This window comes from Chrysoperla carnea, chromosome 1 (assembly GCF_905475395.1).
Source record: "Chrysoperla carnea chromosome 1, inChrCarn1.1, whole genome shotgun sequence".
Taxonomy (NCBI): Eukaryota; Metazoa; Arthropoda; class Insecta; order Neuroptera; family Chrysopidae; genus Chrysoperla; species Chrysoperla carnea.
Window position 1 is genome coordinate 44697835 of NC_058337.1, and position 14522 is coordinate 44712356.

Below are 14522 nucleotides of genomic sequence, written 5' to 3' on the forward strand. Positions count from 1 at the left end.
TGCTCAAAAAGTTCTAGCAGTTTCGGATATATATTTTTTGAAATATTAGAATTTAAAGCAAAAAAATTTTTCCAAAAAAAAAAACAAACAAACAAAAAATTTTTTTATCGTTAAATAACTCGAAAAATAATAGTTACAAAAAAAGGTTAGGGAGGTAAAATATTCTGCGGAAAAAGATTTAAATTTTTTCCTTCTAAACTTTTTTTGTAACTTTATTATTTTTCGAGTTATTAAACTATTAAGACAATTTTTTCGTTTTTTTCTAAATTTTTTTTTTTGCATTTGTTAAAACTTTTTAACGAATCTGTTAAAACTTTTTGAGCATGTTGTCAGTACTTAATTATAGTAAATTGCAATGCAGCAAGCATTAATTTGAGTTCATGTGTTTTTTCAGTTTTTGTGTTGAATAAAAAATTAAAAAAATGGTAAAGAAAACATCTTTTCATTATAACTCCGTTAATTTTCGTGCAAATGACTTGAAACTTTTTTCATTTTCAAGGGTTTTTATACTATTTTTAAAAGTGTATGATATACTTTTTCCAAAAAACGTCCAATTTTTCAGATAATTAACTCGAATCGAAATATATAATCTTTCGCTTAATCTAATCACTTTGCGGCGCTCGTACGCCGAAACTATTGATTGTATGAAAAAAAATTGTAAAGACATAAATTGTTCTGAGGTTTAATTTTGTACGTATATATTTTCCTCGAAAAGGGGATATTGTCAAAAAACTGCTTGTAGACGTCATTTTTTCAATATAGTGGCGTGAGTGGCAAAGATACAAGGTAGCAAAGTGGAAATTCGAAAAGAGCACCTCAAAATCTATAAAATCACCCGTTTTCAAAACTCCCCGAAAAAATTTCCAGGTAAAACTACCAGATGACTATACTAAAATGTTTCTTCTGAAATTGGCTATTTTTGGGCTACATAAACCACATTCATTGGCGTTTTTTTTTAGAAATTTTTCTGGCAACACTGTTCGATATACTTCAGCCTGATTATTATGTCGCATGAATAGAAAAACTAATAAAAATTAAGTATATATATAGTTCTAATTTTGCATCCGTATATATCTATAAGTCCATTAAAAATGTTAAGCATCTTTTGCATAAAAAATTTGTACAAATATTTATCGTAATTTTATTGTCCTTTTAATGTTGTAATTATCGGTTACGATGGGTTTAAGTGTTTGGTCCACTATGGGTTACCAGTTTACTCGGAGGTCTGTGGTCTATTGTCTATCTCATATCTAATCCTTAAAGATAATTCTACTTTGCCTTCTACTTCTGTTGCTTAGTAGCTTATGAAATTAAATCCCTTTTTAAATGTCCCTATTTTTATATCTTGCAGTAGTTGCTTTTTTTATTTATAGAGATTCGATGTTTATGCCTATACAATCCCGTCTGCATAGGTTTATGTGTGATTTACCTACTCTAATGTAAGAATACGTATACATCTTCTACGATTTGTGTAATATTCTGATGTAGCCAGTCTGCTTATACTGCGGTCTCCATATGTATACATTTATTCACAGACGATGAAGCTATTCAAATGCTTTTGAAAATTTTTGGGATATTTTTGCTACAATTTTATGCGTAACATTTTTGATAGCTCTATATTGTAAGAAAAATTAATAATATCACGTTAGATCGGAACAGACACGCTTTTAAGTTGCTTTATCATATAATCTCAAAAAAAATTCATCTATTTGAAACATTCGGTTTATTGAAAACGTATTAATAATAAAATACTTAGTAGATACTTATTTATTTGGATTTTTGAAAACGATTAAATTATACTTTCAAACAAAAAATAAGAAAATTACTATGTTAATTTTTATTCTTCCATTTAAGTTTAATCGTTATATTAAGGGTTTATGAACATGGTCAAGACTCATGAGAAAACCGTGAATTATGGTGGAAGAAAGAAAAAAAATTATGATTTTTTTTCGTTATCATTCGTACAATAAATAAAACAGGGAATTTTTGGGTCATTTTCTGAACACATTTATATCAAAACACATAAATATCAGTGTGTTTTATGTAAAATCATTTTTTTTTTTTTTAATGTCACAAGGTACTAAAATTTTGGCAGTGGTTTGATCGCCATGCCCATATATCCTTAATAAAATCTGAGTGCATTGGACTTATTAAATACAATAGGGAAGGAGACTTTTTAGTACTACTTTTATTCCAAAGAAAATGGATTATTTAGTACGTATTTTTTGTCCGAAAATTATTACTTCAAAATTGGCCGAGACATAAATTAGTGAAATTAAAACACAAAATTATCGCGCCAAATCATTGTGTTCATACCATATGACTGACTATACATGACGTCATCTAACATCTTCCATTCTTCTTGCACTATTATGTAACTGCATTTATACTACTGAGAGATGATGTGAAATATCTTCAATCACACTTTCATCAATTACGCTCAATTAGTTTACTTTTAAACTTTAAAAGCGAACTGCAAAATTTTAGCACAGTTAAATTCAAAATTTTCTTTTACTTTTCTAAATTTACATTACATTCTAAATTTTCTATTTTAGATAAAAAAAGTCTACTTTTTTTAGTCACCTTCCCTATTTGTAATTCATGTGTGTTACATTTGAATGATCTTTATACGAGATTAAATATGTTTTTAAATAATTTTTTTTTCCTAATTGCGGGTATGATGCAGAATATAATTTTTGTGAAACTAATAATTTACTAACATTTTTCTAAATTTCATCACCATAAAATATAGGTTGCGACAATTACTTGTTCTCCATCATACCCAGTATAATACAATTTTAATATTCGTAGCGAAAATATGATGCTTATATTTTTATTGACAAATACATGAAAACTAATTACAGCCATCCCAGCTTTTTATTGAAACATGATTCCAAGTTCCCTAAAATATAAAAAAGGTAATTCAATATAATCAATTTTGTACTTTTTTTTCTATTTTATATGAGTATGATCACAAAATTTTATTTTTTAAGTCTATATTACCGTGTCCGTATTCAACCAAAATCGCGCGGTCTAAAAAAGCAGCGGCTTTTTTATTTTCTGACCACACAATAAAAATATAAAACAAATAAATTCATTGCTCGGCCCTGCATTATCTATCTCTTTCTGACCAGACAATAAAAATATAAAATAAATAAATTATTTCGGAAGTCAAAATTATATAATTTGTAAAAAAATTTTTTTTAAAGTAAATCAGATAGATGTACCCTCTTTAAAGTTAAGTGGTATGATTATGGCTACTATCGACGGTTATCTGGAGTATACTACTTTAGAAATTTTTATGAGTGTGAAAAATAATTTTAAAATTTTAAATTTCAAAAATTATTAAAATTAATTGGAATTACAAATTTTGACTGATGAAATGTTTAATAGCTTTAATAAAATACTTACATTAATACCATAAATCCATCCATTACCAGCTGGATTCTCTGATGAAATACCGCAACGTTTACAAAGTAAACCGTTGTTAGTAATTGCCCAAACTTGGTCTGATGATTTTCCAATAGAAATTTGACGAAAGCCCGTTGGAGAATCGCTACCATTGTTTTGCTCTAATGGAATATTTGGTAAACTTTGCCAATATGTACCTTCTGGAAACATTGGAGTTATTTCTCGTCTAATTGATAGACGACCTGTTGTATCTAAGCCCCACACAGTGTTGTGACCAACAGAAACTTGTTTTAATTGTGCTCCAGCTGGTGGTTCCACATTATTCCACACTTCACCTAAATTATATTTTCAATAACAAATATTCGAAACTTAAAGCAAATATTTTTATTTACCTTCCGGTTTATCAGAGCGAATACCCAATCGCCAATAAGCAGAACCATTACGCCCTACAGCCCAGACTTGATTTTGCGGACCAGCGCTAATACTACATAATGGTTGGTCACATGCTACATGATCCCAAAATGTACCCTAAATAAAAAAAAAAAAATGTTCATTAATAAATTTTCTAATTAAGAAGCAATTTTGTTACGCACTGAAGGACTATTTTTCGTTACTCCTCTCCTAAATAAAACATCTCCATTTGTTGCAATTGCCCAAACATTAATTTCATCACTATTTTCTTTATGCTGTAAACTAATATCTACAATTTTTGAATTTCCAACTTCATGCCAAGGTCCTGATGTATTTAGTTTAGCTCGCCGAAACCAACGACGTCTTCTAACCATATCTGTGAACGATTTTTTAGCATGATATTTAGATGGAAAATCAACAGCGTATTGCCATCCATCACGATCCACACCTCCAGGAGTGTGAAAATCGACAAGCCAATCAGATATCTATAAAAGAGAATATTAACCTTAAGCCCAAACTATCATAAAATAATAGTCTAAGAGCCAGTAGCCGGCTGAGTAATAACATTACAGCAAGATTTTACACCAACCAAGTACCAACTCTTAAACTATGAGAGGAGCCTATTGTTTACCCATTGCCAATGCATCGATAATAATTTAGCATGATCTCTTGTGCGTTTATGTTTACCAGTAACATCACTCCACATATGACGATCGGTGGGTAAACCTGTTGATGTATACCCTGTGACTGGATTCCATCTTTGATTTTCGTAAACATAATAATTTTGTGTATCTGACATTTGATTTATTCCTGAACTACTCGTTTCTAAACCTTTTAAAAATGAACCACCCCACCCTCCAGTATATACCCAGGCAGTATTATCGAATCCAATACCCCAAACTACACCGCCAGTTGATGACGTTTCCACATGTCTTAAATGTCCTCCCATTTGCCTCCAAAACATATCTCGTGGCGCTACTATCACCTAGAAAATTTTATCACTTAGAAAATTAACGGTTTTTAAACAAGAATATTCAATATTTTGTCAAAAAAATGCCGGGAATTATAAGTAGTTTGAAAAACACGCGTTGATTCATTTTTTTCCATAGTCTGGTGATATGATTCACTGGCGTAGCTCGCCTTGATAGAGTCCTGTATCAAAATTAGTTGTGGGGCCAAATGAATCTTTGGGCTTTGCAATAAGTATCGCTGGTATTTCCTTACCATCGATTATTATAAGATAGGGATGCATTAATATGCTGCTGTGAGTTTTCATGATCAAATATACATTGTGTAAAATTAGCCCGGGGGCCCCAAATCATTGATACGGCTGATACGGCGATAGCTACACCCCTGGATTTGACCTTGATTACCTTATATAATTAAGGCGATCTGAACCATTTTGTTCACAGCAACAGCTGCTTAAAGGATCACATCTCAGTGTTTATGTAAAACAATTCGCAATTCGTGTATTTTGTATGACAATAATGTATCTTTGCATAAATCAGCAATTTTTGACCGAGTATAAGATAATACACGCGGCAAAAACCGTCGATTAATCAACATATTCAGCAGATTTGGTTCTGTTTGACTACTTTTTGTCCCCGAAGCAAAGCCTGTCAAACAAAATTCCTTGAAAACAAAAATTTATCCACTGTAGAATATACATTTAAGAAAGCGCCTTAAAACTGGAAATACGCCTACTTTGAAAGAGACCAAATGAATGATTAAACGATAATTGTATATTTTACTACATAATTTCCGGTACTTTTTTGACAGAGCAGTAAAATTACCTGTGATGAACGATAAATAACTTTGAATAATTTCAATTTTCCTAAAATGACTAACTGATATATGCTTTCAGGTGGTAAACGATGGCTGTAAGAACAATATTCTTTGCCATGAACAAAAACTCGATATCCGCTCTCTTCACAAATAATTTTCATCATAAACTCTAGCCCAGGTTGTAACACCATGTCACCGTCTCTCATCTCATTATCGTCCCATTTTCCATCTCTCATGGTATTTCGTACAATACAGTTTGAATCAAATCTTGGATTAAAATGAAATGGTACATCACGTACTTCAGATTCGGCTTTATGGCGGATTTTTAATAACGGATGACATTCTAAATTAAAACTTATTCGATCAGCATTATCGTCAATACATCCGGTTATTGTTAAAACACTACCAGGACCGAAACCATTTTGTAAAATTGCCTTATACGGATCAGTGACTGTTGAAACATCTAGCTCAGTCATATAATGGTCGTTATTTCTTTGGTTAATTTTCAATAGTGCTGGATCAAATACAAATACATCTCCGAGAGCTGTTGTTATCCATATTGATTCATCACTAGGTGTGCCATGAACTTCATTCATTTGACAGCACACTGATGTTAAATTTGCTAACCAATCTTCAAGTTCAGTATCCGATCCAAATTGTAAACGTAAAGGATAGTTACCATAGGGTAAATTAGGTGTAAATATTGCTAAACGTGGATTTCCTGGTTCACTACAACATAACACGCAGGTAATTTCGGATAAACTAAATTGCACTTTCGTTGTTGCACCATCAGGATTTAATACTGTTAGAGTTCCAGAATGCATAGTACCAGTTGAACTGCTAACCCATTCTAATTCAATAATACATTCTTCATACAATCCATGGGAAGAATGACTACGAGGTAAACAACGAGCTTCACCTCGCTTAACCCATGATGACATATCAATTGCAGCTTGGTATTTTGATAATTCCAAGCCACTCTCGGGAAGACGATTTCGTAGTTCATCTAATAATTTCATCCGCCATGGTTCATTTAATTCAGTTTGTGGTAACGATGGTACATCCACAAACCTAAAAATAGTATTCGTGAATAAATTTTATAGAAAAGATTTATACAGTAATATGAAGCCTAATACACTAATGTGAGTTGAAACATTTACGCAAATGTAGTCACAAAATCAAAAAGTAAGCAAATAGGCACAGAAGCAAAGGACTCTTTATTTCCATTCCCGATCAGTGCGTTAAATAAAACCTAAAAGACTAATTATCTAGATTTTTTTAAATTATGAAGGAGTCGCATATTTTTCATAGTCTGGATACTACTGTCCGAGATAAATGAAGAAGGAGAATATGTTACTTGAATTAGGGAAAGTCTTGTGTGCATGACAATGACTACAGTAATCGAAAGTAACTCCGAATTCGGTAAGAGTGACATCTAAAAATAGAAGTTCGCGAATGAAATTTTTTTAAAAATTATTACAAATAATGATCTTTGAAAAAAAGTTTGCAAAGATTAAAGTAGCAAAATGGGCAACAGGTATCGAAATCAAAAGGATTCGTTTAAGAGATAACATAAAACTCTTAAACCTAACATAACATAATTAATCTTTACCAATTAGGGAGTGTTTGCGGATCCACAGTACATGCACCAGCAGCAACCCAGGTCCACATTGCGTCACATTCCGTCCAATAAAATGCCAAAGATTCATCTTCCTCTTGAAAAACTCCCGAATCTCGTGAATTTCCCGAATCCCATACATCTGACTCTGGATTTGCTTCTGTACCAACCACCGAACCGACACTCCGAACGGGACTCCAAGCTTTTGAACTTTTAATTGGTTGCTCAAAATGTTTTCCAGATACAATAAATGGTTCTCCTTTTTGATCCGGTGTTGCTTGATTTTTATCACCCTGACTAGATCCTGTTGAAGGCGACTCAGAATGACTAGGAGGAGGTATTTCATTTTCCGATCCTTCAGAAAAGCTTTCAGGTCCTGGAGATTGTCCCGTGTTATTACCATCTTGTTTTAATCGAAGGGATGTTGGTGTTGGAGCAGATCGTGAAGTTTCTTCCCACTCCGTAGGTAGACTTGATGGCTCGGTGTATGTGCTTTGTGGTCGATTCTTCCAAACCATTATGAATTATAAATATAATAATCAAAATTATGTTAATATAAAACTTACCAAAGAACTCCACGAACGGTGTTTCTTTTCAGATCGTAAAGAGTGATGGAATTTTGCATTTGGACCAGTAAGCCCTAAACTAGCTGTACTGCTTGCTCGACTTAGTTGCATTGGTGCTTGAACTTGTCTCCAAGTTTTTCCAGTTAATTCCGAAGAACTTACTCCTCCACGAAAATATAGACACCGATCTTCACTTCCAATTCCCCATACTTGATCATTCGGAGCTACTGATACAGCTGCCATGTTTCCAACCATTTGCACCCATCCAGAACCAATAGCGGCATCTTCACTAATTCCTGCTGTATCTCCACTCACTCCTTTTCTAAACCATACATGATTATCAGTAGTTACACCCCAAATTGCATTATATCCCACTGATATTTGCGATAACTTTAAACCATCGCCAGGTGGGCGAACTTCTATCCAAGACTCTCCTGTGAATTGAAAAAATATATTAAAACAGTATATATTTACAATAATTGCTCAAACTGTTGCTCTTTTGCTTGGATGCTCTTTTATCTTATATTATTTATATTTTTGATTTTTATCGATGATTAATTTTTCAAGAAATCAATTTTAAATGAAGCTTTTTGGAAAGTAAGTTTTATTATATCAAAAGACATCATTATAATTTTTTAAGCTTCATTAAGTTTCCACAATAAAAATATTTCCACAGCAAAAAATTAAATACTTAAGTAAATACACTCATTATTTTAAAAAATCAATATTAAATCATTTGGGTTTCTCATAAGTACTACATTCTGGCTCTCATATCGAAAATGATTAAATGTGTTCAAAACTTGAAAAATACTTAAAAATTCATGCTGGGTGAATGTAAGTTTAATTTTATCAACAATTTTAATGTACAATTTACCGGAAGGATTATCTCTAGTAACTCCAGAACGAACTAAAGCCCTTCCATTCCATAATACTGCCCACACTAAGCCAGTCGGTCCAACACTTATTTGATTCACTTCACATCCTGGAGGTGTTGCAATATTTGTCCATCGTAAGCCTTCTGGTGAAGTTGTACTAACACCAGTTCGAAACATGACCTTAAAATAATTAAGGAAGTACTGAGTTTAAAACAAATATCTTGCAAATTAAAAAAAACGCACCTTGTAATCATCTTCTACCTGAAGCATATTACAATCAAAAATCAAAAACACATCCTAAATGACAAGAATTGTCATTTAAGGATATCCTACTGCTGGCCGAAAGTAAATTGGGCACTTTTTACGTAAAAGTAGTAAAAAAATAATAATTCATTTATGTTATCAATTAAAATTATATTTTAAAAGAGAAATATTTATGTATTTGCCTAGAATCAATTGCCATTTTGATTTTATAGCTTTATTTTCATATTTTACTCATAAAAAAACAATCGATAGAGTATTTTTATAAATATGTTTTCTGGATTATTCTCTTGAATCAATACCATAATTTTATATAATATTTAATTATCAGGCCAATCAGAACAAGTAATTATCGATTCATATATTATTAAGAAAATCGTTTCAAAATTTATTATTTCTTCATTAGTCCTACAAAATTTATACAAGAAATGTATAAAATAACGAATTGCAAATCTGATAAAGAAATAATATTTTTAGAAATTTTTTAATAATAGTTATTTTTCAAATTGGCCTGATAATTTAATAATAAGTTCTCCGAAACTGGGAATGTTGGTTGAATATTCCCTCTATCCGACCACAATACATAATTAAAAACAATTATTACCAACCGGCTCTATTTGACGTGCCCTACATGTTTTTCCTCTATGAAAACATGTAGAATTGATGAAGTATTGATTAAATCCAATGATCGACAAACCGCTGAGTTGATAAGCGGTTGATTCCAAGTGAGTTTCCCAACCGAAATATCTTCAATTTACGAATATATGAACTGTTATTACAAACAATTTGTATTTTGCACAATTGTTAGTTATTTACTCAAATAACCAAATGCTCAGTCTGTCTTACAAATATCATGCGCCAATTTTTCAAGTTGTGGACTTTGGACTTACATGTATCATAGTCCAATCATTTTAGGGTTTCACTTCGGAATAAGCTGGATATTTGTAAAAAACTTTATTTTGATAGTACAAATGTTGTCTCAAAAGTCATATATGGTCACGCATCAGCGTCCTTAGCCATCCAAGGTCAAAGATCGCAAAAATCAGTTTGTTGAGAATATCTCGTTTTCTTTGCCTTCAATCGTATTTACATTTAATATAAAAGCTGTAGTGGATAAAATTCTCAACAAATTTTGCCTGCAACCTTTTTTTATACGTAGAACCGTCTTTAAAATAGAGTACGCAGAAAATGCAGCGCACAGTTATGCGTACATTAGTGCAAGATCAATCGTGAATCTCAGTCTATTATACTTCATGCTCTTCAATATACTTATAAATTTATTTCATTGCTTGTGTGAAGTTTTCGGTTTGGTTAACCTTTCTTATTGCAGATGGTGTTGGCTTTAAAAAATTGCTGAATAAACGGAGTGGTATTTTGCTTTAGCAGCAATCAAGTCATGCTCGTAGGATACCCTATCTTTCACACAAGTATCTACTATCTTTCACACTCCCTAAATATCGTTTCGTTCTTCTGCTCTATTTCAAAAACGGCTCAAAGTATAAAAAAAAAAAATTCAGACAAATCTTGTAAAGAATTTTATCTTTTACAACTTTTATAATAAGTGTAAATACAAAGAAAATGAGCTAGCTTGTACAAATATTCGGCTTATTCCGTAAGATTCCGATGTTGCCCCTTTTTTGACTAAGATGAGTGGATTATCATGTCAATTAATATCTATCGAAGATAAATATAAATAAATAGTTTTTATATTAGCATTGCAGACGTTGTGTAAATTTATCTGAACGGACTCTTTCCAAAATATGTTTTTTTAATTTTCTCTTAGATATGGCGCTGATATTTTAGTAAGAAAGATGTTTAATTGTGATCTACGCTTCATTCAAGAAAATTAGAAAAGACGGATAGTTAACTCTGGCTTTTGAGTAGGTCCATAACATATCTGAATTTGGCGGTGCTGATTGTATCTCACGACCAAAGCGTATAATCATCATTGTATATATGAAGAATTGCGCAGAACCAATACTCATTGCCGTGAGATACACTCAGCGTTGCCAAATTCAGATAAGCGATTCTACAAGTGCCGGATATATATGAGCCCATCGAATGTATTGCCCGAGATCCAAAGCTAACTCTCCTTTTTTTCTAATCTTCTTGGCTTCCTTTTATAAGAAATTAAAAAAATAATAACTTGTTGGTTACCGTAGAATAACCAGAAGTGCTCATGAAATCAACAACTTTTGAATGGAGGACAAAAAAATGATATTTGCAGACCAATCTGAGCATTTTGTTATAATGGTAAACAACTAAAATTGTGCAAAATACATATTGGTGTTAACACCAGTTTATATACTCGTGAATAGAACATATTTACATTGGGGGAGGGGGGATCAGCGATGGAAAAGTTAATTTTGTGAGACATATATTTTTCGATCATTGGATTTAATTAATTTTCATTAAACCGTGAAATAAATGCTTGATCATAAATTTTCAATACATCATCAAATCGACAGATTTGGTACCTGAAAACTTGAAAACGTCGCATTTACAAAATTTTGCATAGAGGAAAAAGATGTAAGACATGTCAAAATGAAGCTGTTTCAGCCGGTTTATAATAATTTTTTTTGTATTGTGTACTGATTTCTATAATTTTTTTATGTTACCAAAATGTAATTTTTATGAGTTATCATATTGTTGCTTGTTAGGTCAATTTTTTTTAAATCAATAATTTTTATCAAAAATTGAATCTAAGATACTGTTATTTTTTGTTTAAATATTATTTTAAAATTCTTTCAACATTAATAAATAAAAAATTTAGTTGTTTATCTACTAATTTTGACCAGTCGAAGGACCTCCTTAAGGTGAAAATAAATAACATATTTGTACTTACTCGACCATGTGCAGTTACAGCCCAAACAAGTAAAATTCCTGGTTGTGCTCCTGGTAAATAATTCCCACCAATTGAAACGTCAATAAAAGGTTCCTAATAAAAATGATATTCTTAAATTTGGCATTATGCACACATAACTTTCTGTGTTCGAATGAGAAAGGCAAAATTTATACATCGAAGTGATATTAGGCTATGATTATACGAGCCCTTAAGTCAACTCCAGGCGACAAAGTTCTTCGTAACAATCGACATGCATCACCACTCGTTAAATTCATCGTCAATCATTTTTTATGTTCGTCTAACATTAATTACACTTATAAGTATTTAAACAAATCACTAACTGGCTGACTGATTCTGCAACTTTTTTTTTATAAACTAATTACATATCGAGAATCGAACGCGGGTTTTTCACGTTACTTTCCAATACGAAACCAACTTAGGCAAGCGCATTTACTTATGTTACCATCTAATAATTAATCCAATTCATTATTGTAATAGTAAAAAGAATAAACAAAATTTAATTTTATTAATTATTAATTGATAAAATTTTTTTTATTCGCGCCGAGAATCGATCACGGGTTTTTCTTATGGTAGGTTGCTAACAAATCAATTGAGCCTGGCCTCACTGATTTTAGCATCTAATAATTACCACGATTCATTATTAAGGCAGCAACATAAAAAATATATTATTAATGATTTTACAACCATCGTTTAAATTTTTTAAATTAATAAAATATATTTTATTGAAAATTTAAAATTAATAAAATATATGTCATGAACAATTCACTATGAATTAAGATAATGCCTTTTAAAAGTTTTGTAGGATCCCGAATTTGAATTGATTTGTTTCAGTGCATAAGTATACGTGTAAAGAATTTTTAATAAATATTTCATAATAAATTAAATTCAAGTATTTGTTATATTCACAATTTTAACGGACGACTTACACGTATTCTAACTATCTAGTTAGTAATAAAAACAAGTGTGTGTGTAATAAAAAATTAGAATTAGAGCTTTTGCCATTAATGGATTTTTGAAAAATATTTACAAAAAAGACTATATCAATCAAATAGGACTTTTGTAAAAGCTATTCGATTTAAAGGAGGTATACATCCAATGTGGCTTTAAATTTGGCATACATGCTTACATATCAATTTGAATTTACCTGAGTAGGATCTTTGTGTAAAGGAGCAACAGCACACCATGAATTCATAGCACTATAACGCCGATATCGCACCCATTTCCTACGCCGTACACAACTTTTCCATTGTTTTTTAGCGTGATATTGAGCTGGAAAATCTACAGCATAGGTCCAACCTAAACCACAATATATTCATATAAATATAAAAATTTTAAAACAAAATGTATCGAATATTACCATCATGATCTAAAGGTTGGCCATTTAAATTTGTATCCAAGTGCCAATCAGATTCCCACTGCCAAGCCATTGATGGTACACGAATTTTATCAATAGATCGATCAACTGTACCATCGGCCGATGAAAAATGATATCGATCAGTAGGGAATAAACGTGAACTGAAGCCTTCTAGAGGTAACCACCGCTAAATTAAAACATTTTTTCGTTAATGAAAATAAATCTTATATCAATGTAACCGAGCCATTTATTCAATAACATCTTTCAAAATTCCCTAATTATTTGAAATTTTCCAATTACTTCTAGGAATACACACCAACATCATTTCTTCTTCTTTTTCAGAGGAAGGTTTTAGAAATACAATTGGATTATATTATATTAGTTCCTGCACAAATTACCTTCATGAGATAATTTCAACGGGAGTATCACTGATCAGATCGGAATAAAATTATATCTTGCGATTGGTCGTTGATTGGTATCATATCACAACTTCGTTGATTCTAACGAATTGACATAAGCTAAAGAATTATAAATAAGACGGAACGGATTTCGCTTTACGATTTTTTGAATTTATATAAAATTTACCAATGAAGCGGGAATAAAAAAGTATAGGCTAGAAAAAGACCAACTTGGATGATTGATATAAATGGTATAATTATAGATTAAATTTTGACTCAAAAAGAAAAGTTCTAATCGTTTATTTAGCGAAATAAGTCTAAGATTATTGGAATAGTCTAGAATTGTTGTTTAAGAGATGATGGCACATGATTCATAGTTAATGACCTTTTTTCGAACTGGATATCGGTTATAGTCTATAATAAGACTAGTAAAAGGTAATGTGTTCGTGCGATCATGTGCGGTCAAGTGACAATAAAATAGGATTTTAATAAAAATCATATTTGAATATACCTCATTTTCATAAGCTTCCTCCTTCACACGTATGGGTACATCTAATGAATGAACATGAACATAAACTTGACGGTCTCCTCCTACCGCCCATAAAAAATGTGAAACGGCTGATACTCGTTTGAAATCTAAACCAACATATTGCATTTCTCGCCATGCTGAGCCTAACGTGGATAAAGAATGTACTCGGCCTTCACTGTTAAGTCCAAAAAGTAATGAAGCAGGCATTTTAACCCAATTAAAATAAACTATTATTATGTGTTACAATTTTATACAATTTATTGATATTATAATTAATTAAAAGAAGCTATTATCTTGAATACACTTAGAACTATTCTAATTTTATTATGAGAAAAGTGAATCATATTTAATATTCGCATGATAAGAGAATATTGATGAAACACTTAAGATGTTAAATCTTGTACATTTGAATAACTATATCTAAAACTCAATTTTCTTTGAACTCATT

The 14522-nt window shown here is 31.3% G+C and overlaps 1 protein-coding gene across 1 annotated transcript; it reads right to left on the minus strand.

The window, feature by feature from the left end:
- Positions 1-491: 491 nt before the first annotated feature.
- Positions 492-14394, minus strand: LOC123292550 (tectonin beta-propeller repeat-containing protein). The gene is made up of 13 exons (XM_044873298.1): positions 14057-14394; positions 13151-13334; positions 12938-13089; positions 11773-11865; positions 8666-8846; positions 7792-8225; positions 7220-7731; positions 5616-6678; positions 4454-4807; positions 4005-4307; positions 3804-3939; positions 3412-3746; positions 492-2902 (listed from the first exon to the last, which is right to left on the minus strand). Exons 1-13 carry the CDS (start codon positions 14279-14281, stop codon positions 2855-2857), a joined length of 4020 nt encoding a protein of 1339 aa, XP_044729233.1. The 5' UTR covers positions 14282-14394; the 3' UTR covers positions 492-2854.
- Positions 14395-14522: the final 128 nt, after the last annotated feature.